This window comes from Pleurodeles waltl, chromosome 5 (genome assembly GCF_031143425.1).
Source record: "Pleurodeles waltl isolate 20211129_DDA chromosome 5, aPleWal1.hap1.20221129, whole genome shotgun sequence".
NCBI classification, from domain to species: domain Eukaryota; kingdom Metazoa; phylum Chordata; class Amphibia; order Caudata; family Salamandridae; genus Pleurodeles; species Pleurodeles waltl.
Genome location: NC_090444.1, coordinates 1797593080 through 1797620315, shown reverse-complemented (window position 1 = coordinate 1797620315; position 27236 = coordinate 1797593080). Strand labels below are relative to the sequence as shown.

At 47.0% G+C, this 27236-nt stretch overlaps 1 protein-coding gene and 1 long non-coding RNA gene across 3 annotated transcripts; one reads left to right on the top strand and one right to left on the bottom strand.

The window, feature by feature from the left end:
• Positions 1-1375: 1375 nt before the first annotated feature.
• Positions 1376-13599, bottom strand: LOC138296802 (uncharacterized). The gene is made up of 2 exons (XR_011203903.1): positions 13326-13599; positions 1376-1664 (listed from the first exon to the last, which is right to left on the bottom strand). It is a non-coding gene; the product is annotated as an uncharacterized lncRNA (long non-coding RNA).
• A 23-nt stretch (positions 13600-13622) lies between these two features.
• MAD2L1BP (MAD2L1 binding protein) lies at positions 13623-26815 on the top strand. Of its 2 annotated transcripts, none has more exons than XM_069236244.1 (3): positions 13623-13778; positions 14899-15218; positions 24933-26815. In XM_069236244.1, the coding sequence occupies exons 1-3, from the start codon at positions 13664-13666 to the stop codon at positions 25464-25466; spliced, it is 969 nt and encodes a 322-aa protein (XP_069092345.1). In that variant the 5' UTR covers positions 13623-13663; the 3' UTR covers positions 25467-26815. The 2 variants fall into 2 exon arrangements, with proteins under 2 accessions (XP_069092345.1, XP_069092344.1); XM_069236243.1 differs by having other exon boundaries at positions 24930-26815.
• The last annotated feature ends 421 nt before the right edge of the window (positions 26816-27236 follow it).

The following is a 27236-nucleotide window of genomic DNA, read 5'->3' as shown; positions in this document are numbered from 1 at the left end:
TATTGTGACTTCTGCTACGCTATCTAGCAGAGTCACTGCCCACATACCGTTCTTCAGTAATATTCTCAATATGTGTGGCAGGTTTAGCCTAAATAACTGCAACCTTTTTCTTTTTAAACTGGTGTTTTTGTTGTGGAAGATTTCCTTTTTTCTTAAAGTTTCTGATGAGCGTTTGACCACCCTCCTCTTTCACTTAGTTTGTCAGATGAGCCCTGGAAGGAACGAGATGGGCGAGTATCAGTATACTGATATTTAAAGTTTCCCTATTTCTAAGGTTGTTTCGCCTTTCTGAGGCCTCCAAATGCGGAGATTCTCCTCTCTGGCTTCTTTTATCTTTATTAGATTTTTGTTTAGCCCAGTGTTTTTCACAGCCCTCATGTGCTTGTTTAGCATTTTCTTTACAAGATTTACTTTGTATTTGTGGTTTAGTTGGTCTGGCCCTCAGGCTATCCCAACCTATACTAGTATAAGTTTCAGAAATAATCTTTGGCAGCTCACGTTCCTGATCCTGATGAGAAACTTCCTGGAGCCACTGGCGTATTGCCAAAACTACTGCTTCCCCTTTAATGGTACTTAAAATAATCGAGAATACTGTTTCATAGTTGTGCATCAACTTCATCCCCAATCTAGGGCAGGAGCTGCCCCGTGTACATTTTGAATTTGTTTTAAAAGTTCCGGAAGTTTCTCAAGTAGCAGTGTTCCATGTGAGGTACTATAGACTGCAGCAAAGACTTTGCCCTAAGTGGCGCAGTTATCTAGGGAGGGAACCATCCCATAGGTTAAGCACATTGTGAGGATTCTGTTTATCTTGGGGTCCCGTATGGGAAAATATTGCTTCCAGATGATTTTCTGTGCAATCTGGAACAGAATCTTCTCCCGTTTCGTGGGTACCTTACCTATTACATTACAAATAGAAGGGCTGTACAAATAGAAGGGTTGTAAACTCACAGGTTTGGTGCTCCAATCGATCAGGAGAAATCACTGATGAGGTAGGAAAATCAAGGACTAAGTCACATCTTTGATGTCCAAGATGATGGCCATCTTTTATGGACATTGAGCTCTTCTGCTTTCGTCAGCTGTGTCTTTTACAGAAATGCAATGTGTGTAGCCCTAAGATTGAGAAAGGCATAAGTATTATACTAATTCTTAGCAGTGTTCATGCCCCACACATTCCATGTCAAAAGTGTTATGCCAGCCATTGTGTGAGGCTCAATATTTTATGCGTGCCAAGAGCTAGCAGAATGTTAACGGATGGGACGCAAGCATGTACCTGCTACCTACCTCCCTTCTGCAACCTTTTTGCTTGTCTGAATAAAAACATTTCTGGCTATCGCGTCTAGAATTTTCAATTCAATTAAGGACACAGAGGCGAGGATTATGCTTCTCTTTCTTTACTGTCAATTAAAACAGCAGCCAATAAACTTACAGAAAATCAAAAACTACATTTCCCAAGAGCACCTGTAGTCCAGCCTGACCAATCCCAGCCTTGCTCCCCACTATAAGAGTCACCATAACAAAAGTCCTTCCTCTTTCTTTGCGTCAGACGAAAACTTCTTCATAACATTCAGCAACTTGCAGAAGAACGTGCTGTCCAACGAACCCAACGGTGGTGTGATCATGAATTGTCATCTGTCAGGTGTATCAATCCCCTTTATTAGCGGAACCTAAGGATAAAAGAAATGCACCAATAATACTATTTGGAAATTAATAAATCATAAGGGGGGGGTATAACTTCATAGTTATAAACACATCTTATCATAACAAATATACGTCTTTACACATTTAATACTCAATAAAATCACAGATCTCACAATAAGGGTAGGATAATCCTTGCCTCCGTGTCCTTAATAGAATTGAAAATTCTTGACGCGATAGTTAGAATTTTTTTTATTCTATGTCAGGACCGGAGGCTTCGGATTATGCTAGTTCAAAGCCGCTTCACCACTGTTGACGCTATATCAACAATAGGTTTATGATAAAACACCTTAAACGTCCTATCGGAAGACCAATCTGCCGCTGCCATGATATCTTCCAATCTAGAACCAGCTCCAACAGATTTTGACGCCATAGCTCCCCGAACTGAGTGAGCACCAAAAACAGAAGTGTCTATACCAGCTTCCCCCAAAGCAACTTAACCCATCTAGCTAAAGTAGCTGCTGACACAGGACCATATGGTTTTTACAGAGAAATCAACAGTTGACGTCCTACATCCTTGCTACACTCTTGCGTACAACTCTCATAAGCTTTCAAACATTGTACAACACACAACTTCTGATGATGGGGAAAAGCAGGATAGGAAATACATTTAGTTGCAGTTTTTGTACATCTAGAAATCGTAAATGAAACTCCGGAAGGAGTAAAGACTCTACCTGTCAAATCCAATGCTCGCACATCCGAGACAAGTCTACATGAGATGAGGCATAAAAGGAAAGTAAGTTTGGAAGACAATTGCTTACGCGACAAATCGCCATTACACAGCCAAGACCTGATAAAACGTAGGACCACATCCCACAGAACCAAATATAGGGTTTGAGGAGGTTTGACCATCCGAATACCATGAAGGATCTTAGAGATCAAAGGATGTTCCCCAACAGGTTTACCGTCCACATGTGGAAGACCTGCTGAAATTAAAGGCCTTGAAATTGTTAATAGTTCTATAGGAGAGACCCTGAGTTGTCAATTCTGAGAGAAAATTTGCAATCATGGAAATCTGGGCCCCCAAGGGATCAATACTCTGTTCACTGCACCAACCAACACACCTCTTCCAGGAGGCTTCATAACTTTATGGGTGGAGGGAGCCCAAGATTGAGACAGGAAGAACATAGCTAGACAGGAAGAACATAGCTTCTCCTGAAAACCCCCGCATTTGCCAATTTCTCCGGAAAGTCTGCAAGCCATGATACTTAACCGGCCCTGTATTACTAGAGAATGGGGAAGACTCAAAGGGTCCAGGAGCAATGACAGGAATAATGGAAGAAGAACTGGGGGTGCATATGATAGGGACATCGCAACTGGAAACCAAGCCTGAGCTTTCCAGAGAGGTGTCATTAAAATGACCTCGGCCAGTTGTCTTTTGACTTGCACAAGGACTCTCTGAATCATTGAGAATGGGGAAAAAGCATAAAGAAGACCCTGGGACCAGTGCTGAAGGAATGCATCCGAGTCCATCGCTAACGCATCTGGCCGCTTACTGAAAAACCGAGGAAGCTGGGCATTGAGGGGTGATGCTAAAACAGCTATTGAGCAGGGACCCTATCTCTCCGTAAAGTTCTGAAAAATGGATTGGTGAAGCTCCCAATCGCTGCCGTTCCTCAGAAAACGAGAATTCCATCCACCACTACATTGGAGAGACCTGGAATGTACTCTGCTAACACATGAATTTGGTTCTGCAGACAATAATGCCAAATTATTTGGCAATCTCCGCCAGCATACGAGATCAAGTCCCGCCCAGTCGATTTATATTTCTCACTGCTGAGATGTTGTCCATCCGCAACAGAATGCAACAACTGGCTCTGATTGGAGAGAGCGAGCAAATCGCAAAGGCTCCCACTAGCAACTTCAAACAATTGATGTGAAGACTCAATTCCTCCGAGGACCACCATAATCCGGTCTCCACCGAGCCACAACAAGCTCCCCAACCCCACTGGCTGGCATCTGATTCTATCACAATCTCTGGCGAGGATGCAAAAATGGCCCTGCCGTTCCACGCTTCCATATGATTCAGCCACCATGCAAGCTCTATCCTGGCTTCTTCCGATAACGGAATCTGTTCTGTATATGCCAGGATCTTTAGTCGCTGAAGAGCTCGATAATGTAACAGGCCTGGAAAAATCGCCTGAATTGACAAAGCAAGAAGCTCCACTAGTCAGTCCAAAATCCGTAATGATATAGTCAGAGAGGCAAGGGCTTTCCGTAACTCTCTCCTGATCGAGGTACGTTTCGACACAGTAACCATAGTTGGGCCTGAACAGAATCCACCTGAAAACCTAAGAATTCTATACATCGTGAGGGGAATGTTACTGACTTTTCGCTGTTGATTAAGAAACCCAGATCCTGGAGGATTTGAATCACCCAGATCAGATGAAGTAAGGCTAAGTCCTTGGTTTGGGCCATGATTAACATGTCGTCGAAGTAAATGATGAGGCGAACGCCTCTTTCTCAAAGGAATTGTGCTATGGGACGTAGCAGCTTGGTGAAACACTATGGGGCTGAAGACAGACCAAAGGAGAGAACCCTGAATTCGTACCATTGGTGTCCTTAAATAAACTGAAGAAAGCGTTGGTGCGGACAGAAAATTGGGACGGTTAGAGAAGCGTCCTTCAGGTCTAGACGACCTAACCAATCTCCTTCTTGTAGCACATCTCGTACTAAATGGATACCTTCCATCTTGAAATGGTGATAAACTATCCAAGAATTTAAATCTTTCATGTTTAATACTAGGCGAAAACCTACTCCTTTCTTTTGCACCAGGAAAATAGTGGTGACAAAACCGTTTGGATGTGGTTCTGATCGGACTACAGCTTGTTTGCAAATAAGTTCTTCGATTTCTGCATCTATAAAAGCACTCTCTTTTTGGGAAAAAAAGGAGAGGCAGAGGAGGAGGATTTTGAAATGGGGTGGAATAAAATTATAGTATGTAACCCTGCACCTTTTACAGAACCCAAAGGTCTTGTGTAATGCGCTCCCAAGCCTGGACATGGCTCTCCAACCTCCCCCCAAGGGTTACCTCTGTAAAGGGAATAATTCTCACCTGAAGCAGAGGAATCTTGATTTGGCTCAGCCCCTTTTCCTCTAAAACACGACCTCGGCCTCTTCTGGCCCTGGATGGATAGAATCCTGAGGAGGACTGATAGTAGCCACGGCCTCTAGGGGCGTAGTTGGGGGAGGTTTGCTGAAAGCCTCGGCCTGACGCTCGAACCCGATAGCGTCCGGACCTGGTAAAAAGGCATACACTGAACATCCGTTTCATAGAAGTCTGGGCCTTGTCTAGAGCTGAAAAGGTACATATTTGGGGTCATGCACATAAGCAATTACTTTGCATGTTCTGTGGACATGGCACAATTCGTGTTTCCAAGTAGAAAGATGGCTCTCTGAGCCCATTAAAGAACAGCCTCTGGGGCCAAAGGTGTACCGGTCTCTTTAGCTTGGACCGCTAATTCCAGAATCCTAGTAATGGGGCCCGAAAGATCCAACATCTTGCCTTGGCAACCCTTCCAGGCACGATCAAGCCATTTCTTGGGGTCTTTTGTAAACTTCAAGAAGGTAGCCACACTAGGGTCTAGTCCAGGAGTATCAGCTACATTCCCAAGCAGGGAGGACCGTGGACATTCAGAGCGCAATGTACTCCGCATATCCTTATCAAAACTTCTGCGCAATCTCTTGCACATAGTGGGCCACTTCCACACATGGTACCCATTCTGTAGACCGGGGGTGAATAATGTTTTCAGGGTCAAATAACACATTTTTCTGCGTCACCACCTCATCCGGGACATGATGAGATTTACGTTTGCGTTTACCCGGTTGTTTGGGTTCAGAGAACTCCAAATCAGAATGAGAATCAGAAGATTGTGAGAGTTACTTACAAGAACCTGATGGAGGTGGAAATATATCAGAAGCGGTTGTGAGACCAGAACCAGATTTGTGATCCTTGAGGACCGCAATTGCCATCTGCGAAAGAATTTCTGCTGAGGATAAAGATCCTAAGAACGCTCTGAGGTTCATACCGCCCTCATCAGACTGAGGTTCTCTAATCCTTGATCCAGAGGATGGAGGTCCCATCAATTCTCTTTGCCCATATCTAATCTGGGGCATTGCAAAAGGTTTTAAGGCTTTAATCAAAGCCTGATTAACTGAATTTTGTACATGAGGGCATAAGGCCTGTACCAATCTTTCCTCCATCTGATCTTGGAAAGGTTCTTCCACTTCTTCCTGGTAATATTCATCCCCCTCAGCAAAGAAAGCCATGGTAAGATGCACAGAAGGAGTTCAAGGGGGGAGGAAACCCCCTACAGGTCAAACAAAGGCAGAATATTCTGTCTTAAATCTCACTGAGACTCTCACAAAAAGGCCCAATATTTGCGTGGAGGGAGCACCTGTATAACCCTCCTAGGCAAAGTCGTAGTCCGTTTTTGCGCCCCATTGGGGCACGTGTGCGGCACATGACGAAAATTCGATTTAAAGATCGGAGTTTTCAGCCCGTGCGCATTTGCGAGGGAAACCCGGTAGAAATAGAGAGCGGACAGCTCCCAAAGCAGTGCTTGTCAGGTCTCCAAGGGAGACCTGTTATTAAAATCTCAGAGCTGCAGCCCCGCCGCACGCAACTAAAGAGGGGAAAACCCCTTGCTCGTGCGGGCGGGACTCCGACTCCCACAATAGATTTAGTCAACTAAGTTGTGTCGCGCGATCGGAGAAGAGGAAACACCCTCCGATCACGCGGGTGGCCAAATTCAAACATTCCCGCTGTACATGACCGCCAGGCTAAAATGACGGAAGCACTGCCAACAGGCTGGTGGTGCTTCCTGGGTCATTACGACTGTGGCGGAAATGCCGCGGTCGCACCGTCGGGGCCGGCGGTTTTCCACCACATTGGCCCCGGCGGTAGTAATCCGCCAGGGCACCGCTGCCCAGGGGATTACGAGTCCCCGACCGCCAGCCTTTTCCTGGCGGTTTGAACCGCCAGGAAAAGGCTGGCGGTATGGGGAGTCGTGGGGCCCCCTGCACTGCCCATGCCACTAGCATGGGCAGTTCAGGGGCCAACTGACAGGGCCCCATGCGGCTTTTCACTGTCTGCTATGCAGACAGTGAAAAGCACGACGGGTGCAACTGCACCCGTCGCACAGCCTCAACAACGCCGGCTCCATTTGGAGCCGGCTCCCATGTTGCGGCCCACATCCCCGCTGGGCCGGCGGGCGGAAAACTCGGTTTCCGCCCACCGGCCCATCGGGGATGTCAAAATGGGCACCGTTGGAGTGCGGCCGTGTTGGCGGCCGCATGGCGGTTACAACTTGGCGGGCGGCATGTTGTAATGAGGCCCGTAGTGCCTTGCCTTCACTTTACTAAACTTTGTAATTTGTATTCAGTAAGGCTTCTGTTGGACTGACGCGGGAAGCACTTTCAAAAAGTAATTGACACCAGCACACAGGTAGCGGTTGTAGACTGGTGCGCAAAACGTCGCCATCCCCTTTTATTCCCATGCCCCTTACGTCAGGGGCATTCTATTGTTAACTTCCCTCGTAGGGGTGATAGCGGCCTCGACGGGGGAGGAGCCCCCTCCCAAATGAACCCGTCCATGCCGCAAACTTAACATTCCTCCTTTACCCCAAATAAAACAAAACAAAATAAATGACTACCCAACACATTTTTCATCACTGAATGGAAATATTAACTCAAAGTCCAGCACATCAAAACACTGCTTCCTTGGCATCGCCCACCATCTCATCAGGTGACCAGGAAGTCCCGTAGCTTACTGGATGGCAGCGGCCTGGGACGGAGAATGTATCTCTCGGACTCAGCCCGGGGTGGTGTACTCACCACATGCTCATACACAGAACCAGGCTCTAATGTTTCTGCCAGACCAGCACCCTCACGTCCTTCAGGTGTAGTCCTGTGAGGGCCCTCTTGATTTTCTACACACCCTCTGCTAGGTGTATGGACATCCTGCTCCGAGATGCCAAGGCGACTGGTCTCCAACTCTCCACCATCAGAATCCATGGGTGGTAGCAAAAGGTCAGTAGCAGTAGTGTCAATGTCCGATCGATATCGCTTGAAGAAAAATATATTTCGCGTCACTGATTCGTGGCCCTTCTGCGCAGTGCCCAGGGTGCCTTTTAGCCTCACCACAGTCCATGGCGTCATCTCAAATGGGAGTCTGAATTTCCCCCCGGATGTCTGTTTCGAACCAACACCTGGTCGCCCACATGTAGAGGTGCAGATTTTGTTCGCCTCCTCCATGACACTAGGTCATTGGCAGACTTGTGTTGGTGTGTCTTTCACTGGCCTGCTCCTGCAGAGTTGTGGGTACCTCACACTGCAGAATGGTGTCTCCTACTGGTCTATTCAAGCACAGAGCACTTAGTACTATCCTGGTGGTATTATGCAGAGTGAGTCTGTATTCCCTTAGGAACACGTTTAAAGCACAGTCAACATTGTGGGCACTGGCCACCGCTATTCTTAGTACTTTATTCAAGGTCCGCATGAAGCGCTCAGCTTCACCACTGGCCTGCGGCCAGCAAGGCATAATCTTTCTGTGGACAACCCCCTGCCTTGCGAGGTAGTCCGCGAACTCCTGACTCGAAAAGGGTGGACCATTGTCCGTTTGTAGCTCATGAATAAGACCATGAGTGGCCATGACCTTTTCCACACAAGGGATAACCTGTCCAGCCGTGGTCATGTCCAGTATTTCCACTTCAGGATATTTGGAAAAATTGTCAATGATCACCAGCATGTGACGGCCATCAGGTAAACTGCCTAGATCAGCTTCCAGGGTTTGGAGGGAATTGGCTCTGTAATGATCGGGGCTGGAGGCTCTGATGGCCCCACAACCTGGCAGGTGTGACACATGTGCACCACTCTCTCAACGGAGTGATCCAATCCAGGGAACCATATCTTACACCGAAATTGGGCTTTTGTTTTGACTACTCCTTGATGAGCAGCATATGCCAAATCCACTATGCGGGATTGCAGGGATTCAGGGCACCACCAACCTCAGTCGATGGAGCAGGCACCCCTCTGGTGACACTGACAGCTCGTGCCGTACCTGATGCAGGGCAGCCAATGTGTGTCCAGTCTCTTCCGTTCATCTAGCTAGGTTGTGCGTCATTTAATGCCACCTCCCTGTGTAAACAGCTCTTATGGCCAGTTGGATGCACTCCTCGTCTTGGGCTGCCTCCATGAATTCCTGCATGGACACTGGCAACAGTCTGGAGCGCTCGTCCACCAGCCGAACATATTCTTCCACGGCTTCGGCCTCGTTTTGTGCGGACACTGGCCTGGTATGTCTCGACAAGTAATCCGCTGGATTTTGCGACCCTCGGCGATAGATGACTGTGACCTGATAGTCCTGTAATTGTAGGATCCACTTCTCTATCCTGGGAGGAGAAGTGGAAGTCGACCTGTTGAAAAGTGGGACCAGGGGTTTTGTGGTCTGTCACCACCGTGAACGGCTGGCCGTTCGGGTAGAGGTGGAAGTGGTGACAGCCGCAGTGGACGGCGATGGCCTCCTTTTCGATGTGGGAGTATCTTTGTTCAGTCTCCGATAGGGCTCGGCTGGCATAGGCCACCGGGGTCCACTCACCTTAACACCACGTTGCATTGGCGCCCAGTCCCACCGGGCTTGCATCGACCGCTAGTTTGTATTCTTTGGCCGGATCAGAGTATCTGAGCATGGTCTGAGCTGACAATGCCTTCTTGGTGGCACAGAAAGCATCTTCCTGGGCAGGTTCCCCACTCCCAGGGGGTGTTGTTCTTCGTCAGTTCGCAGAGAGGAGCTGTGATAGACGCCAGGTTTTGGATAAATCGGCCACAGTATGTGACCATATCAAGAAAACTGCGAACACCTGTGACTGATATGGGGGCAGGCGCCGTTTGAATGTCACGCACCTTCTCCGGGTCTGGCATTACTCCTCTGTCATAAAAGTGGTATTCAAAAAAAGCAATGTGATTTCGAAGAAACTCACACTTTTCTCTGTGCAGTGTGAGGCCGTGTTCTTGGAGATGCTTGAATGAGGCTCGCAGTCTATCAAGATGTCCTTCCAGGGTGGGGACATGTACTATTATGTCATCACTGACGTTGAAGGCGCCCTCCAGACCCGCTAGCATGCCTCTGATCGTGTCCTGAAAGACTTCCGCAGCACTTGAGATTCCAAAACTGAGGTGGGTGTACCTCCTGAGACCCACGTGAGTCAAGAATGTGGTGATTGCTCGGGACTCCGGGTCAAGCATGAGTTGGTGATAGCCTGTCCTCAGATCCATCTTTGAGAACCATCTGGACCCACTCACTTCAGCCACAATGTCAGCAATGGTTGGTGTTGGGTGACATTTGCGCCGCTGCATTGGGGAGCCTCATGTCCACACAGATTCTCACTTCTCCAGGCTGTTTGGGCTTTCATGTGACCACAATTGGCGAGATCCACGGGGTAGGTCCCTCCACCTTCTCAATTAAACCTGCGGTCTCCAGTTAGCGTAACTCCTCCATCACTTTAAGAAGCAGATGGAAAGCGACCTGGTGGTGTTTCAGGGCCACAGGCTGGATGGACTTGTCAATATGAAGACGTATTGATCTTCCCTTCAGACATCCTATTCCATCAAATAGCTCGGAATATTCCGCTATCAAGCGTTCAACGTTTTCTCGATGGCTGTTGGGCAACTCACCGGCAGGCCGGACCCATCCTTAGTGACATAGATATTGGTCCTGACTGTTTGATCGTCATGCTGGATGTCCGTCATGAACACTCCTGCTACAGGAAGCGGACTGGACGACCCAAATGCAAATACTTTGGTGGCCGGGGGGGGGAGGGGAGTGTCAGTTTCAGTTGCAGATTCTTCAGCACCTGAAGGGCCATGATATTAATGGAGGCTCCTGTGTCTATTAGTGCTATCATTGGCTTGCCTCCCACCATTATGCTGCATTTGGTGATTTGTTTCTTAAGACTGCCTCCGGATTGTATGTATGACACCTTCTGACTCATCATCATCCATGTCCCCGTTGGCTTCGTCCGAGGTATGTATTTGTGCTGCCTGCACCGTCTTGTGCCGATTTGTCTTTTTGAAGGCAGCTGATCGGCATACCTTGGCAAAATTATTTAGTTTGTTGCAATTTGCACAACATTTCCCTTTGGCCGGGCACTGTCCTTAATGGGGGGGTAGGACCCTCTGCACATGTAGCATGCTCGAGACGTTGCACCAGACTTTGCTTGTGACTTCTTTCGATCCTCTGAGGCCAAGGTGACCACATTCACCAGTTCCGTCTTGATTGTTTTTTGCAGGGCTACCTCCATGTGATCTGCCCGAGCCTTTGATAGCTCCTTGGATCTCCCCAGCATGAGCATGTTGGCCATTGACATCCCCGGGACTTGTAAGATGTTCTGAGGGTTGACAGAGTGACAGCCTTGTATGAACTGGGCCCGAATTTCATCCTCGGCATCTGGTAGGGTGCAGGAGCTTGCCAGTTCCCGAAATCTCAGGTTGAACGTGTCTACTGATTCCTCCGGGAGTTGTCGAGCCTGACGTAGAAGGAACCGTTCATAGTATGGGTTGGCTAACGGCACAAAATGGGCTGCGAGTGCTCTCTTCAGCGACTGGTACGTGAAAGGGGGGTCCTTCTTCCGTGATGGACTTACTGATCTTGTGTATGGCTGCCCCTCCCAGATGTAAGAGCATGGGACAGCGTCGATCATTATCCAGGGCAACAGCAGCAAATTATGTCTCCAGTCACTCCATCCATTCTTTCCACTTCGCCACCTGGGCGGACCGCGGGCCATCGACTATGAAGGGTTCCAGTGTCGGTATGGACGCCATTGTGTACCACCAGCAACGACCACACACTTCCCGGTGATTAGTACCCCACTTGACAGTCTCTCACCTGCGAAAAGTGGTCTTGTGCTCCACCAACGACATGCAGGGACCACCGTGGAGTCCCCAGCAGAGCAAGTAGTGTGGGTGAGGTGGTCCTTGGGGCAGAGAGTGTCCTCTGAAAAACACAACCAACGTTGCAGCCATCACTGACATCTTTCACCACTGCTGGGGCCTGGTGAGGTATGAGTAGTACAGCCTGAGCCTCCCTTCAGCCACCAGCAGCTCTTTAGGCCACAAACCAGCCCCAGGCACTGGCCACCACGTGGTAGGCGCGTTACAGGCCACAGGAGGGAAAAAACGGGCCTCCTAGTGGTACGAGGAACCTAATAGGGGTGGGCCAGCATGTCCTGACAGACGTGCCCTAAGAGCCGTCCCTAGGAAAATGAAAAATGGCCAGAGAAGACTTCTCCGCCAGCTGACCAAAGAAAACGGCACTGAGCTGTGTCTGACTTGAACGCTGCCGGGCGAGCTGCTCAGAGCAAAGAATGGCGGCTCAGAGCATAGAACGGCCGCTTCAGCCATGACACACTGCTTTAGAGAGGGTGGGACCACCAACCCTCATCACCAGTTTGTTGTGTTTTCCCGCTGTTGGGCTGACGCAGGAAACCCTTTCAAAAAGTAATTGACACCAGCACACAGGTAGAGGTTGTGGACTGCCGTGCAAACCGTCACCGTCCCCTTTTATTCCCATGCCCCTTACGTCAGGGGCATTCTATTGTTAACTTTCCATGCATACCGCAAACATAACAGTTAACCTCATTTAACATGTAATGCACACATACCTTTAAAGTGTACTGATTTAGCTCATCAAAGAACTCAGCTCAAAGCTCTAACCTGCGAAATAAAACGAGAAAGAGACACCCAACTGTGGCTGGAACTGCACAATGTGAAACCAGGAAACCTGTTCTCAGTCCCATCTTCCTTGCTTTCAACTTGCCTTATCTTCCGCAATTATTTTGTTTCACTGTGCCCCCCTCTTCCTGTATTTCCCCATCGGAAAGCACCTTTAAATATATCTGTTCGAGACGCGCACTTTACAAAATTCTGTCCGATATACGGGGTAATAAAAACACTGTTCCATTCACAGCAGCCCGAGTGTCAAGAGCACAAGACACCCCATTTGCCTCTTAGTACAATAAGAAGAGCATAATCGTGCGGAAGGCGGTTCATGGTTATTGTTTTTACGTAGAAACTATTACTTCTAATAAACGAAATTTAATCCAGCGACGTAATTAAACGTAGTAAAGAAAAAAACTAATTCATTTTTTAAAGTTGTTATTCTGTGTTATCACGATGTTTCTCGTATGATGCACTTGCCAAACACTTTGAAGGGCTTGGCTCGGAGTCACAGGAGGCTCGGCCACCTCCAGATATTAGAGAAACACGATGCTCGTTTCCTTCCGCGCCCTCCACGCCCCGGCCCTCGCAGTTGCTTTTGCGCGTCAGACCTACGCTTTAAAGTGGGGGTGGGACCGGAGTGCACCCGCGAAGGGCTTTTAGCGCAGCAGCCATCTTAGAGTATACCGCGGGGGTGCGTCGGAAAACGTAAGGCGGCATTTGTGAAGAAATTAAGATGATACGAGAAGTAAAACTTGTCAAGAAAAGAACGTTGTCTTGACTTTATAATAAAGGTCCAGGTGTTGTTTTTAATTATTAACGTGCGCCAACATTCATCTTTTTCTAAAAGTTCATTGTAAATACACTTAAAGATTAAATAGCTAGCGGTGTTTTCGATAAGTAAAAAATCAACGTGCGATGTATTTTTTTAGGTAATGACGCCTCGTTGTCTGAGCCAGTAAAGATGGCCGCCGCATTTTCCTTCAAGAAGGCCGCCGGCTTCACCTGTCACTTCTACACCTGTTACTTTTTGGTCCCTCTACTACTGTGACGCCACGGCTGCTAAATATTTTCGTTTTCCTATCAGTATTTGACTCGAGCGTGAGTTACACTGGTGTGGACCCGGGTCTCGCAAACTGGCGTCGGAAGTCACACAGGCGACCGCTCCGGAACCGAGGGCCCAGGGGCGTGCCCTGGGCTCCCATGATGCACCGCGGCGGGGGCGGCTCGGGGGTTTGAAAGCGGCGGGGGCAAAATGGCGGCGCGACCTGTGGGCGGTGAGCCAGTGGAGGCGGAGACGAGAGCCGGCGAGGAGAGTCTTCGGCAGCAGGAGCGCACCGAACCGCGACCCGTGAGCCCCGAGTTGTTCGGTGAGTGCGAGCACCGCCCGGGGAGACTGCGTGTGGCCTCGTTTGGCAGGGGCAGAGGGAGAGCAGCCTTGAGACATAGGGTTGGGAGCAGCTAGTCGGCATATGCAAAAGGCTGGGGATTGAGAAATGGCTTTAGCGAGGTGGAGTTGGGTTAAAGTCAATGCCGCTTAGTGAGGAGCGGGAGGGGGGGAAATGCGGCACAACCAGGCTGGGAGGATGAGCAGGTGAGAGTGAGGACTGAGGTGGTTGATGGGTTTGGAGGAGACTGGACCCTGCTAGTCGTGGAAGGGTTCGGGGGCACGTGCTGTGTGTGAAGAAGGGGAATGTGGGAGAACCGACGCAGTAGGATATCCTTGGATAGGATGTACCAAGCATACTGTTATGATGAAGTGAGTTTATACTAAGTATATGTATGTAAAAGCATTATTGACGTGCCTTGTTATCTGTTGTATTTCTATATGTGCTTACATCATAGTGCAGATTCCTGATGCAGAATACATATTCTAGAATGAGTGAGTGGGATACGAGCCGAAGAAGCAGGGGCTGTTGTTCGGGCTGGACTCCTCCCATATGGAGCAGGGTCAAGACTGATTTGCATATGGCTGGGTCCGAATGGGGTGATGTGACAAGCAAAATAACGATGGACTAAACCCAGATCTGTAACTGGGGGCGAGTGTCTGAAAAGTTTCAGCACTGTTCATTATTTTATTTTGTGGTGTTGCCTTGCCCTAAGTGGTTAGGGTATGCTCAGACGTGGTTCCCTTGCTTGCTGTGCCATTGCATTCAAGCTAGTCTAGTTGATGAAAGGTGATACCAGTCCCAGGATGCTTGAATCCTGTCCAGGGAGGACCTGGCTTGGCTTTTTGGGCTGGATTGCTCCCATAAGGACCAGGGTCAAGACTGATTTGCATATGGCTGGGTCTGAAGTGGGGTGACGTGGCAAGCAAAATAACTATGGATTAAACCCAGATCTGTGACTGGGGGTGAGTGTTTGATAAATTTCAACACTCCATTTTTTGTGACAATGGTGTGAGAGTGGCATAGCTAAAATGCATACTTTATGGTGTCTCTTGAAGTTTGTTGTTTACATTCTGACTTTTTCTCAATTCCTGCCTTGCAGCTTTCAGGACAGACCACTTGCCAGAGCCAGGCCTTGTGCAAGAGCCGACATTTGTGTGCATCCAGTCATCAGACATGTGTAACAATAACAATTATGAAGTCAAGCATTTGGTCTCCCGTGGTGTGATTGGTATTCAACAATCCCATCCAGAGCGTGCATCCCAAGATGGATTCTTCGTATCTGTGGTTTTCCCTGGACTTGTCACTCGGGAAGGTTGTTACGTTTTCACCTGCGAACTTCTAAAGCACATCCTTTACCAGCGGCAACAGCTACCCCTCCCGTATGAGCAGCTGGAGTTCTTCTACAGGAATCGGCAACAGGTAAGCTGGACAGCTGTCATTTCTCTTCTACTTGCAGGCAGTCAGTTTGACAAAAGGCATCACACAGGTCGAGGCTCTGATATAGAGCCCTTTAATACTCCCAGACTTTCATGGACATGCATAACTAGCATTCAAGCTTTTGCAGTCGTCTACTCGCCCAATGCAGATTTTAACGAGAACAATTCTCTAGCTCCAACGATTCAAAAGTTACTAAAAATGCAGTGACTGTGCAGTGGAAAGCTGAACAGGTAACGTTTCTGTTGCTTATTGCTATATTTGATTGTTAAACTGGTTCTGAGGTGCAACCTCTTCCAACGTAGTGGTACCAAGTTAAAAAAGTAAGGAAATGAAGTCATGCTATTTCAACCCCGTCACATAAGTTGGCCCTCGCCCATTGCCTTATTCCAGTGGCCCTGGTTTTGAGCACACTGTAAGCTGACGGCTTATTTTTATTTATTTTTTAACAGCCATCTTGCACTGCTTGGTATGCAAGACCTAAAACTAATCCATCACTAACCTTGGGGCCCAGAGTAGCATGCTGCTCATTTCATAGCATTTTAACACCTCATCAGGGGTAATATATGGTAAAAGATTATTTAAATCTAGTTCTTATAGGAATGTGGTCCTAACTATAACTACTCGGAGGCAACCTATGTTTTTATTTTACCTAAAAAACAAAGGTTAAAGGTACCTGCTCCATGTTGCTCTTGCCTGTGCTTCTCCTGTCACCACATGCCCAATATTAGTGAGTTTTTTTTTTTTTTTTTTTTTTTTTTTAACTGATACAGTATAGATCAGAAATTAACAGCACTGGTGTTTTTGGACGTGCACAACCACAAAATGATATGTGGGTCACACTGAAGGGGCTTTATTCTATCTTCAAGTATGCCTCACATCATCCAAGATGTTGTGTAGCGTAGCTAAAGACCATGAGGTCCCAATGACAAGGCCTTCTGGCTTTCCTTGTTTTTAAAGCTCCTGGCGGTTTCTCTTCAGTGCCACGAGTCAAATATTACTTTTATTCCCTCAATCCATGCCACCCCATCACTCGTGGAGTGCTCGAATGTGGTGTTCTAAGTCCCAACTCGTCCTCTCCAATGACAGTGCAGCTCTGGGCCAAACTGCCTTCTGTCACTCAGGTGCTGCAAGTTCTCAGACTGGCCTCAGCTTTGCACTGAGAACTAACACTGCAGCCAAAATGACTCTTCTGTGTTTATCTCCAGTGTAAACAAACCCACCACCACTTGAATTGCCAACTGCACCATGACAGGCTCACTGGTGTTTCTCTCAGCAGATCTTTTGTCAAAACTGTTCTCGGAGCTCAGGTTTGTATGTGTTGTTGGTATTTTTATATATATTTCTTTTCTCATTCCTCCTGCATCCATTTCAAACATCACTTCACTATCGTCTGTGCAAAAAGTCCTTTTTGTTGCTCCATTCAGAATACCTCGCTCCGGGCACTGATGTACATTACCCCACTAACAGCTTAGCTGTACCAGCTCTGCACAGCTACCTTTTGAATATATCCTACAAACATCCACAGGGTTCAAGCAGTGTGTGGTTAGCCCTATTGCAAGCATCCCTTCAATCACCTTTTGTGTGTTACAAAGCAGCATGTAGTTAGACTCCGTGAAAGCATTTCTTCCACCACCATTTGTGGGTTACACGCAGCATGCCTACGCTACCTGTCTTGCCGGAAGACTTAAACCAGCTTCCACAGCTAAATAACTTGCATGATCTTATACGGTCTTTTGGTGGTCTCCAACTGTTTCTGCAGTAAAAGCTACTTGTTTAATGAACATCATCTAACAGTACAGATATTAGAATTTTAATACTGACCACATCTGACAGGTTTACATGTTTGTTTTAAATATACTTGTTTCAGTTTTTGTAGGCTCGGTTGCTCACGAGATGCGTATGGGTAGCTTGAGAGCTACTAGTAGCTCACATGCTTACTCGTTGAGGCATCTGGTGTAAATTAAACACTGTGACCTCCAAGTCTACTTGCGCTTATCCTGCAACATGTTCTCTTATAACAAATCCTACTGTTCATCAGTGCCGAGCCTTGTCATCACCGACAGCCAGCGGCCCTTCTGAGTTCACACCTACCTCTGCTTGCACAATGAGACCGCTCATGCACTCTGAGATCTACTGGCTTTTTTTTTTTTCTTTTTTAATAAAGAAAACTAAAAGGCTTGCAGCCCACCCATTATTTACCGTTGGTTGGCTTCTTCATTACTCTGATTTTCTTTTCATTCTTCCACAACAGCAGCTGGTTTCACTTTGCTGGTTGCTCCAGGTGGCTCTGACTTTTTTGGGAGGATTTGAGTTCTTCTTCTTTAGATTTAACACAGACAGCAGTTTTGAGCCAACACATAGGCTTGTGCTGTATCATTTCTTGACTATATCACCAACAAAATCCTGGCTTGTGTCCACCATTAACTTCTAAATTTACTCTTATTTCTCTTTACCTCTACCCACCCCTGAACCTTAAATTCACCCTTTATCTCTACCTACCTCTGAACACGCATCTTCTTTTCCTCCCTTTACCTCTGCTGACCCCTTCTCTTAAGGCACCCTTACCTCGGCCCTACCTTGAGCCTTCAAGTAACCCTCACTCCCCTTTACCTTGGCTGTCTGTGGAACTCTCAAGCCACATCACCACCCTTTAACTCTATCCAGCCTTAAACCCTAAAGTCACTTGAAATAAATAAATAAAAGAAAACTGTATGGTGAAGGTAGAAATGCTTAAAGGATGTTTACCCTCGGGTAGGATTCGTCCACCATGTCTCACTTAAACTGTCTCCTGCTGTTAGCCTGGTGCTCCTAAATGTTTTATGGGCACTATAGGAAGTTGGCTCTGTATATACTATTTCAAAGTAAGAAATAGTGTGCACAGTCCAAGGGTTCCCCTTAGAGGTAAGATAGTGGCAAAAAGAGAATTCTAATGCTCTTTTGTGGTAGTGTGGTCAAGCAGTAGGCTTATCGGAGGGAAGTGTTAAGCATTTGTTGTACACACACAGGCAATAAATGAGGAACACACACTCAGACTTACTCCAGGCCAATAGGTTTTTATATTGAAAAATACATTTTCTTAGTTTATTCTAAGAACCACAGGTTCAAGATTTTCAAGTAATACTTTAAATGTAAGGTACTTAACTTATTGCTTTTATTCAAAGTTCCTAAAGTATCTATCATATACAGTCTTTGTAAGAATGGCAACAATCTATTTTCAAAGTGGACACAGTGCAAAAATCAACCGTTCCTGGGGGAGGTAAGTAAAGGTTAGGTTTGCAGGTAAGTAAAACACAAGTCTCAAAGTTGGGGCCAAGGTAGCCCACTGTTGGGGGTGGGAGGGGGGGGGTTCAAGGCAACCCCAAAGTTACCGCAGCTCAGGGCCGGTCATGTGCAGAGGTCAAAGAGGTGCTCAAAACACATAGGCTTCAATGGAGAACAGGGGTGCCCTGGTTCCAGTCTGCCAGCAGGTAAGACGTGGGGGGGGAGGCCAGGGGGATTTTGTAGGGCACGGGGGGAAGCACAGAGTACACCCTCAGCGGCACATGTGTGCAAACAAACGTTGGGTTTTAGATAGAAAGTAATGGAGGGACCCGGGGGTCACTTCAACGATGCAGGCAGGCACAAGGGGGGGGCTTCTCTGGGTAGCCACCACCTGGGCTAGGCAGAGGGTCGCCTGGGGGTTGCTCCTGCACTGGAGTTCAGGTCCTGGGGACTGCGGGTGCAGTGTTGGTTCCAGGCTTCGGGTCCCTTGTTACAGACAGTCGCGGTTAGGGGGAGCCTCTGGATTCTCTCTGCAGGCGTCACTGTGGGGGGTCGTCTCTGGTTACTCATGGGCTCACAGTCACCGGGGAGTCCTCCCTGAGGTGTTTGTTTTCTGCAGGTCAAGCCGGGGGCCGGGGTCGTCGGGTGAAGAGTGGAAAGTCTCACGCTTCCGGCAGGAAACGTGGGGTCTTTAAAGTTGCTTCTTTGTTGCCAAGAAGTTGCAGGATTTTGAACAGAGCCGCTGTTCACGGGAGTTTCTTGGCCCTTGGGTGCAGGGTGCATTTTATGGATTGTTGGCCCCATTTCCTTGCTTGTGTTGGTGGGAGGGTGGAGAGCCATGGGTGATCGCCGCCAAGCAGGGCTCTGTCGTCTTGGTGTAGTCTCAAGCTCCTCTTAAGCCTTCTGAAAGTAATTGTATTTATAGTGCTTACTACCCCGACGAGGTGCACACAAATTATAGAAGCAAATATGACCACATAACATGCACGGGTCTACAGTGCCCACCGCAGCCTGGCTCACTCAGTGGAAAAGTACAGAATTAAATACAGTAAAAGTTAAATGAAGCTGTTTTCCCTGCAAGCCTTCTTAAACAGCACGTTCCCCTCCACTGTCCCGCCTACATAACCTGAAAACTCACTCACAGGACAGATTCTGTGATGCTCATCAGTTGTGTGATTTGCTGGCGGCCTTTTCGGAAATCTGCCCTGCACCGTGCCTCGGTTGAGACCACCTCACACCACCCATAGCGAGCCTTACCAAATCACAAGCCCGGGCACGGTGTGCCTTCTTGGCTCCATAAAGCCTGCCATTAAAATACTTGGTTTACTCCTGACCTCAGTCGCAGCTGATAAACAAGAAAGGGACTGAGACATTGAAATACAAACTGGATGCAACTGATAGAGGGAGCATATCTGCCCAACCTTTTACAGCATCATTTAATTTCAAGGCTGTGAATAGAATCCTCGCACCAGATTGCGTGCCAGCCAGTCACCCAAGCAGCACTGCTGGATTCTGTCTGGCGGGTCTTCATGTTCATTTCACTGTATGATTAAGATTTCCCCTAGGTAGCTGTTCTGCGCGCTCTCGCCGGAAGAAGCGTTTTGAGGTCACTCCCCTGCGTGCCTGCAGAGTTACTTAATTCTATTTGTCAATCACTTAATATGCCTGTGCCGACCCCACTCCCTCAACCTCTCATACGTTGCTGCTGGCATTTTATTGCATCTAAAATATCCCTGTGCCTTACCACCACCTCCCGCTGCTTGCAAAGCGAAACCCCTCCTCCCCCAACCCTGCTTTAATCATTTTCGTAGTAACCGCTCGTGTTACCAAGCTCCAACAGCCCTGTAAGTCTCTATTTTCTAATCCTCGTTATTCTTCTTTTCGGGCCGCTAGTGCAGCTGTCTTGATGGAGGATCAGGGAAGCAGCATTCTTGGTGCTTCAGATTGCCAGGTGCCATCCGCCATGTACACAATAGGCAGATTCCTGGCATTACGTTAGATCTGTCGGCGAATGCTCTGTTGCACTGCGGCCATGAGAAGGGCTTCTCCCCTGCAGGAAGGAAGACTCATTGATGTTAGAGAAATAAACACTGCTTCTAAATTAGACTGTCTTAACCCCCCCCATGAGGGCAGATCAGCCTAATAATTTTAGGCCGATCTGCCCTGGGGGGAGGGGGGGGGGCAGAAATGGCGTAAAAATCATTTCCCCCCAGGGGAGCGGCCCTTGCCCAAGGGGTCGCTCCTCAAACATAAAGAAAAACAAACACAATTTTCCTTGGTGTCAAAAGACAAAAAATAAATTGCCCGCTCCCCTCATTTCAAATAACAAAAAAACCAAGCATTTGCAATGCAACGGGTCTCGCATTTGCTCATGTTAGAGCTGATCGCGTTGTAAACTCCTAACCCGGCTTTTCATCTATCGGCAAAAGTGCTTTTGTGTACATAACCCAAAAAAGTGAAATTAACTGTGTAAAGCGCTCGACTTCTGGCAAGTGAAATCGCGCTAGGAAAATACAGAAAAAGTAGTCCACGATCCGACACAAAACAGCGAGCCTCGCATGTTTTTCTTTACTTGGTCGCTGCGCTCAGAGGGCTAACCACCGGAAAAGACAAGACATGTGCATGCCTTCCACTAATGAAAGCAAGCAGATTTTACTAGGCAAGCCCATGAAACACACTGACTTGACGTCGACAGGGCTCCGAGCCCTTTTCTAATAACTAAAGTTTCTTGCTGCGATGCGCGCGCATGCAACGCAGACTCAACCCTAAAAATTCCCTGGTATCTAGCGGCATTTCTGCTGCCCGATCGGGCAGCAGAACTGCTCAGAGAGACATGAAAGGAGAGGAAAGCCCTTTCCTCTCCTTTCATGCCTCTCCGCCCCCCTCTACGTGATAGGAGGAGAAATGCCTTTGCATTTCACCTTTCACCTTCACCTTTCACCTTCATGCGATGTACAAATTTGAAAAGGTCTGTATGTATTTTTGTATAGTTTGGCCTAGAGATGGGACAAAAACCTAGACCTCTGCTTAATACATGTATTCCATCACAGGACAGTACAACTGTGGAAAGAGGAATTATCTGTACTGTGTCAACATTGCTTACTACATCCTCTTGACCAGTTAGAGATGTCATGCAACTTGCACTCATGTTCTTTGATTGTATGATACAGATCTCGTTGTTAGTTCCTCCCTTTTGTCGGTCTACTGTTCTCCCCCCCCCCATGGTTTTGTTGCATTTATATTTGGTTTGTAGTTCAAACGTATCCCTTTTCTGTACCTCTCCAGTTCCTCTAAAAAAGAGGAACAGCAGTACCCTAAAGTCAGACTGAAGTTGTCCCTCATCTGGTGGATCAGTCCCTCCACTTAAAAATCGGGAGACATCAGTAGCAGACATGTCTATATTACTATCTCTAGAAGTCTTGGATTGATCATTGTTTTTAACATCAGATTTACAGGCAAGCCCCCCCCCCCAAAAAAATCTCGTGTTCCATATCAGCAATTTCTAATACTAATTTATTTTTCTTTCGGGATGTCTGGCGATATTCATCATGCCGACTGGAGATGTGGCAATCGGATATTCCCGTTTTCCTAGGAGATCAGAGTCTAGAGATCATCAAATGAAGAAAAAGTAATTGCCCATGTGGGGCCTATTTCAGTTCTATGTCTCTAAGTGTGGTTGCATCCCACCATCTTGAGAGTGCCGTGTGTGTGTGGTTTTTTTGTTTTCTTTAATAAACGCTCCAGTCTAATGAATTTGTTTTAAATCCTCCTGTAGAGTGTATTATGTTCTTTGGTTCATGTAGGTTTTAAAGAAAATAATTCTGCAGCCAAAGCATCTCTATTGTCATCAAACAATGTCATGTCTATGGTGTCTTTAGGTACCCAAATCAAGGGACCAGGAGTGCAAGTTACCATGTAATATGATACATACAAAACAACATGGTAGTCATGGTTAGAAATAAGCACTTCCTGTGTGTCAAACAGTATAAGGAAAGAATGTATCAAGTAAGTGGTGCTATGTGGCTGAATGCTCTACTACCCGAGGCAGAATTACACAGAGTATGTGAACCTATAGCACTACATACCACAAACGGATGCGCAGAGGAAATTAAATATTTTTAAAAAAATTGGGTCCAGTAGAGTTATACAGCAGGAGAGGGCCAACTTATGTTACATGATTGATTAAATGCTCCCATGCTGATGCGAAAAGGGGGGAGCGCTGATGTGCCATTACGCTTAGAAACATGAACATTGCCCATAGCTGTGACTGCAGAAACCTGTTGGTTTTGCCAATGTTTGTTAACATTTGAAATGTCAACATGCATGTGTTAAAATTGTTTATGTTAGTAAATATGCACGATTACACTGGCGACCTGCAGGGAAGGTCTGAATGAAAGACTGCAGCATTTCCAGCTCCAGAGATGCACTGTTTTTTTTTTTTTTTAAATCGCTCTACTTGCCTGTCAACCTATAAGCCCATCTAAAAATCCATTAACTCACCCACCTTTATTAACATTAACCAATCTGTGGTACTCGTTTAATCTATCTCCGAGGTATGAACGTTTCACGAGCCCTGCTGTTACTTAAAACTAGTGCCATGTCAGTGGCTCAGGGAATTTCAGCAACCGATTCTTGGCCTGTTGCTTGAGTTATCTTGCTCGGGATGTAAGTGCCTGAGCAATGACAAACCAGCGCCGGCTCCAGTCTCACCCGTGTAGCTGCAGCGTGGGACCAGGAGAGCCCTCAGAACGAGGGGAGAGTAATTCTTCCCCAGGTCCGCCTGTTCTGGGGGCCCTGCCTTGCTGCCGCCACACGTATAGGGATTTACAACAGAGCTGTCGGATCTATGAATGGGGAGGCAGATGTTGGCTCTGCAGTGTCTTCTGTTTACCTTCTGCAGAACACTTTACTACACTGAAAGATGGTCTTTTCCTAGTAGGGGCACGCAACAACTTATGACATCTGGACAAACTACACTCGCGTGGGGACGTTTTGCAGCACATTCCTATTTTCTCCCACGTGTACCACACCCTTCCTGTGGGCCTCAGTGGCCTGCAGAACTCCATTCATCTGGAGAGAATGGGCACACCGCCGGCACAGCTCCAGTCCTGCACATCCCACCATAGCCCCAGACACTCCTAGGTGCGTGTTGCCATATCGCACCCTTTGAAGGAAAAGGCGTGGACAGTCTTGCATACTCACCCACAGCCAGGCAGCGTTATGCACAGCATTGGAATCACTTCTGCAGCAGGGCTGGCAGGGATGTGGAAGGACACACTGGCGAGGCAGAACAAGATGGACAGATGACACTGCATGTGTTATTGACATGAGTTGATTTAGTCCCACACGTTGGTGCTGCATGCTTAACTGGTAAACAGAAAGGCTGTTGACCGTGCCTAAACCCACTGTAAAGGACTTTGCTATATAAATGGTTATCTGGAATGTTGTCTCCACTGTGGGACATCTTGTGTTTGGGAGGTTGTCCAACGTGATACATAACCGGGCAGGATGCATACACTCTTTTTTTTTTTTTTTTTGTTTTTTTTTTTCTCTCTTCATCGTAAGAGTACCATTCTCCCGATGTTAAATGTTGTTGCTATACATGCGGGCATACCTCATTGAAATGTGTTCGGCTTCAGAGGCATAGGCCTGGTCTTACGGGAAGTGTCCTTGAAGCAGAGGCCCTTTGCTCTGTGGTGATCTGTGCTATCCTGCAGTGTCCTACTTTGCACCCTGCCTCGGTTGCATCACTTTGAAGACGGCTTGAAGAGTAGTAGTCTGCTTGTGTTGATTTGGTACGAAGTAATAGAGATTTTGAAAGGTGGCTGGGGATTCTGCTTTCAGGTTTAGGAACTTGATCAAACTTCGTTCCAGTCCGAGTTTGCACTGTATTTGGCGGAAATGGTATTTTACAAGATAACATGTGTTTTGGAGAGTGGCAAAATACCTCAATAGTGGCTGACAGGTGATGCTCCGAGTACGTGCTAGTGGGGGGAGGAGGGGGTCCATGCTCCTGTCACTGCTGTCAAGGATCCTGGGATCACGGCAGTATGGAAAGAAGTAACCCCCGCACACAGATGATACTCCGTCTCCTTGTCGGACAGACGTGCTTTTGAAAAATTTAACCAAGTTTTAATTTTTTCTTAAATTGCAGCCCACTTCAGTCAGATTGTTTAATGTGTGTAAACCAGACACAAGCAGCTTACACACGTACTATCAACTTGTACTTGAGCGGTCAATTACATTTACCAGCGCCAGCTCCACTATAAAGCAAAGGGTTAATTGTTTAAGGTCATTACGGGCTGTTTATTAAAGATCTGTACTTCAGAGATGCTGCTGCTGTCATGCATTCATTTCCCAGTGATGAGCACTGCTTCAGCTACTGTTTCCTTTCGAGTTCTTCTCTGATCTAATTGTCATCTTTTCCCCAAGCAGGATGAACCGAGCAAGAAGTCTCGCAGTAAAGAGCTCGCGGACCGGAAGAAGTGCCAGCGAGTGCTGGCTGACCTGGAGGAGATCATTTGCAACCTGGAAACCCTTTTTACCCTGACCATTGTACCTCGTGTGCTGCTCTTGCTGGGGGGCAGCACCGCGTGCCCCAAGGAGATGTACGAGATAAACATGGAGGGCGTCCTGGCAGGCAGTGCGGAACAGAGTCTGAAAACGAGGCCTTGCCTTCGGAAGCTTTTTCATTCACTCTTTGTCACGGATGCCTTCAGTGAGTTCAAGGCTTCGCCTATAATGGGGGCCGTGCTCATGGTGCAGGGGCACCGAAGCTGCGGCACGGAGTGGTTCCGGCCCAAACTCAATTTTAAAGTACCGAGCCGGGGCCTAAAGCTGCAGGTCAATCTTTCATGCGCGGACAAAGTGTCTGACCTCACCCGGCCCCCGCATCAGACCTCGCGAGCATCGGACGACGACTACGTTTGGTTCCAGGCACCAGTGACGTTAAAGGGGTTTCACGATTGATGCCCTCGTCAGAGGGTTTTTATTTAAATTTTGTTTTCTGCTTGAGAGTGCAGTAATGCTTTTAGATGCATATTTTGACTTTTTTTTAGCTTTTTTTTTTTTTTCTGAGTTACATGCTCAATATATATTTTTTTTTTATCCACAAATGCAGCAATATCAGATGGATGCTTTTTGACTGGTCTAAGCTGCTCGGTTAAACATGTTTACACTTTTTGGCATTGGAATTCAATGGATTAACACATTACCGTTGGTAACAGGGTTTGTTTTCAGCACCACTCAATTTCACATTTGGAAAAAAAAAAATATCTATTTTGAGAAAAGCACGACCTTTTTAAAGTGAGGATGGAAATTACGTGTGGTGGGTGTTTTTTGTTAAAGTAAGGTTCCTTGCTTACAGGGATCCAACCTTCCTTATTTTAGCTGTGTATATTTAAGTAAATGTTGAAAATGGTCTAGAAGGATCATAAGTTAATTTATTTATATCATGTAATCTGGATTACAAATGCTGCGTTGCTTTTATTACTCTAGCTTGGAAACCTGTTTTAAAAGTGTAATTTAGTGTTTTATTCTGCCTAGGGTTTAGCACATATTGCTACATCCCAAAGATGCGTCTTCCTGGGTATTACTTTGTTAGCTTGCCCTCCCTTTCTGTAGACCTGCAGGGTGACCCATATCTGTATCCTGGTTGCTTCTCTTTCGTCAGGGCCTTGTAGTGCGTGTTCCTGTGGTAACTGCAGCTCGGCCTGTGACAAAACAAACCCCTTGGGGGTCTACATGTTGACCAATACCCTCATTCACGTTCCGCTTTACCTCAGATTACACAGTCTGCTCTCGGACTGAGGATTGGGATTTGTGCCTCTGCCACTTCATGGTCACCAGTGTTGTGCAGGTGGGAACGGAGACACATCACGGATCCTGCAGTTTGCTGGTTAACTGTTCGTGAAAGGATCCTGGCCATTTTGGATCAGAACCTTTCGATACATGGTTCTCATTCATTGAGAACACACATTCCGATTGCCCTGGGCAGCTCCTTGGCATAAAAAGTAAATTGCTGTGCAATGAAGACCAAAACAATCGTTGGCCTGGGTAAGGTTTCTCAAGGAGGACTCTGGTAAGTGAGTACAACCCCACCAATAGCTAGAGAGAGTAGGGATATTGGTGCAGGCTTCAGAATATTGACTAACTAGCCACTTCTGGTAGGAGGTTGCATCAAGGATAGAAGGCATGAATCGCTTTTAAAGAAAGACTGCATGTTATTGAAATCATTGTATAAAAAACATGGTGCTATATTATGAGTTATTTGTATTGTATGAATTGACTATTAAATTTTAATAGCCTTGACTCCACTGGCAGAGAGGTTGGTGTAATTTTGTTCATTTAATTGTACGGCTCCTAATGCTAGTGGAAAATGCCCCTTCTCATCTGGCCTTGACTTGCCAGCAGACTCTGCTTGGTTCCCACCTTCACTAGTTGGGTTTAGTTTAAGAATCGGGGCTCAGTAAGTCCCAAATATGAACCAAGGCCTCCTGGAGTCTCCATGGGTTTGTTTGCTGTACACAATGTTGTTCGCGCAGGGTAAATCTGTGCAAGCCTTCAAAAAAATCTTTTCGGGTAAAATAAAAATTTTAAAAGGCATGAATAAAGAAACTCGAAAATATAGTGGTGGTTAGATTAAAGAAAATGGGGTTTGCTCTGATGACTGACCGGCAAGTTGACCTCAAATGAGTGTCTGACCCTTTATATTCTAAATTGATGCTTGAGAAGACTGGG

Bases quoted from the DNA above. Each gene is read 5' to 3' on its own strand.
- MAD2L1BP (XM_069236243.1), top strand. From the start codon at position 13,664: ATGGCGGCGCGACCTGTGGGCGGTGAGCCAGTGGAGGCGGAGACGAGA. The intron at 13,779-14,898 runs GTGAGTGCGAGC...CCTGCCTTGCAG, and splicing joins CGTGAGCCCCGAGTTGTTCG to CTTTCAGGACAGACCACTTG. The intron at 15,219-24,929 runs GTAAGCTGGACA...CTTTTCCCCAAG, and splicing joins TCTACAGGAATCGGCAACAG to CAGGATGAACCGAGCAAGAA.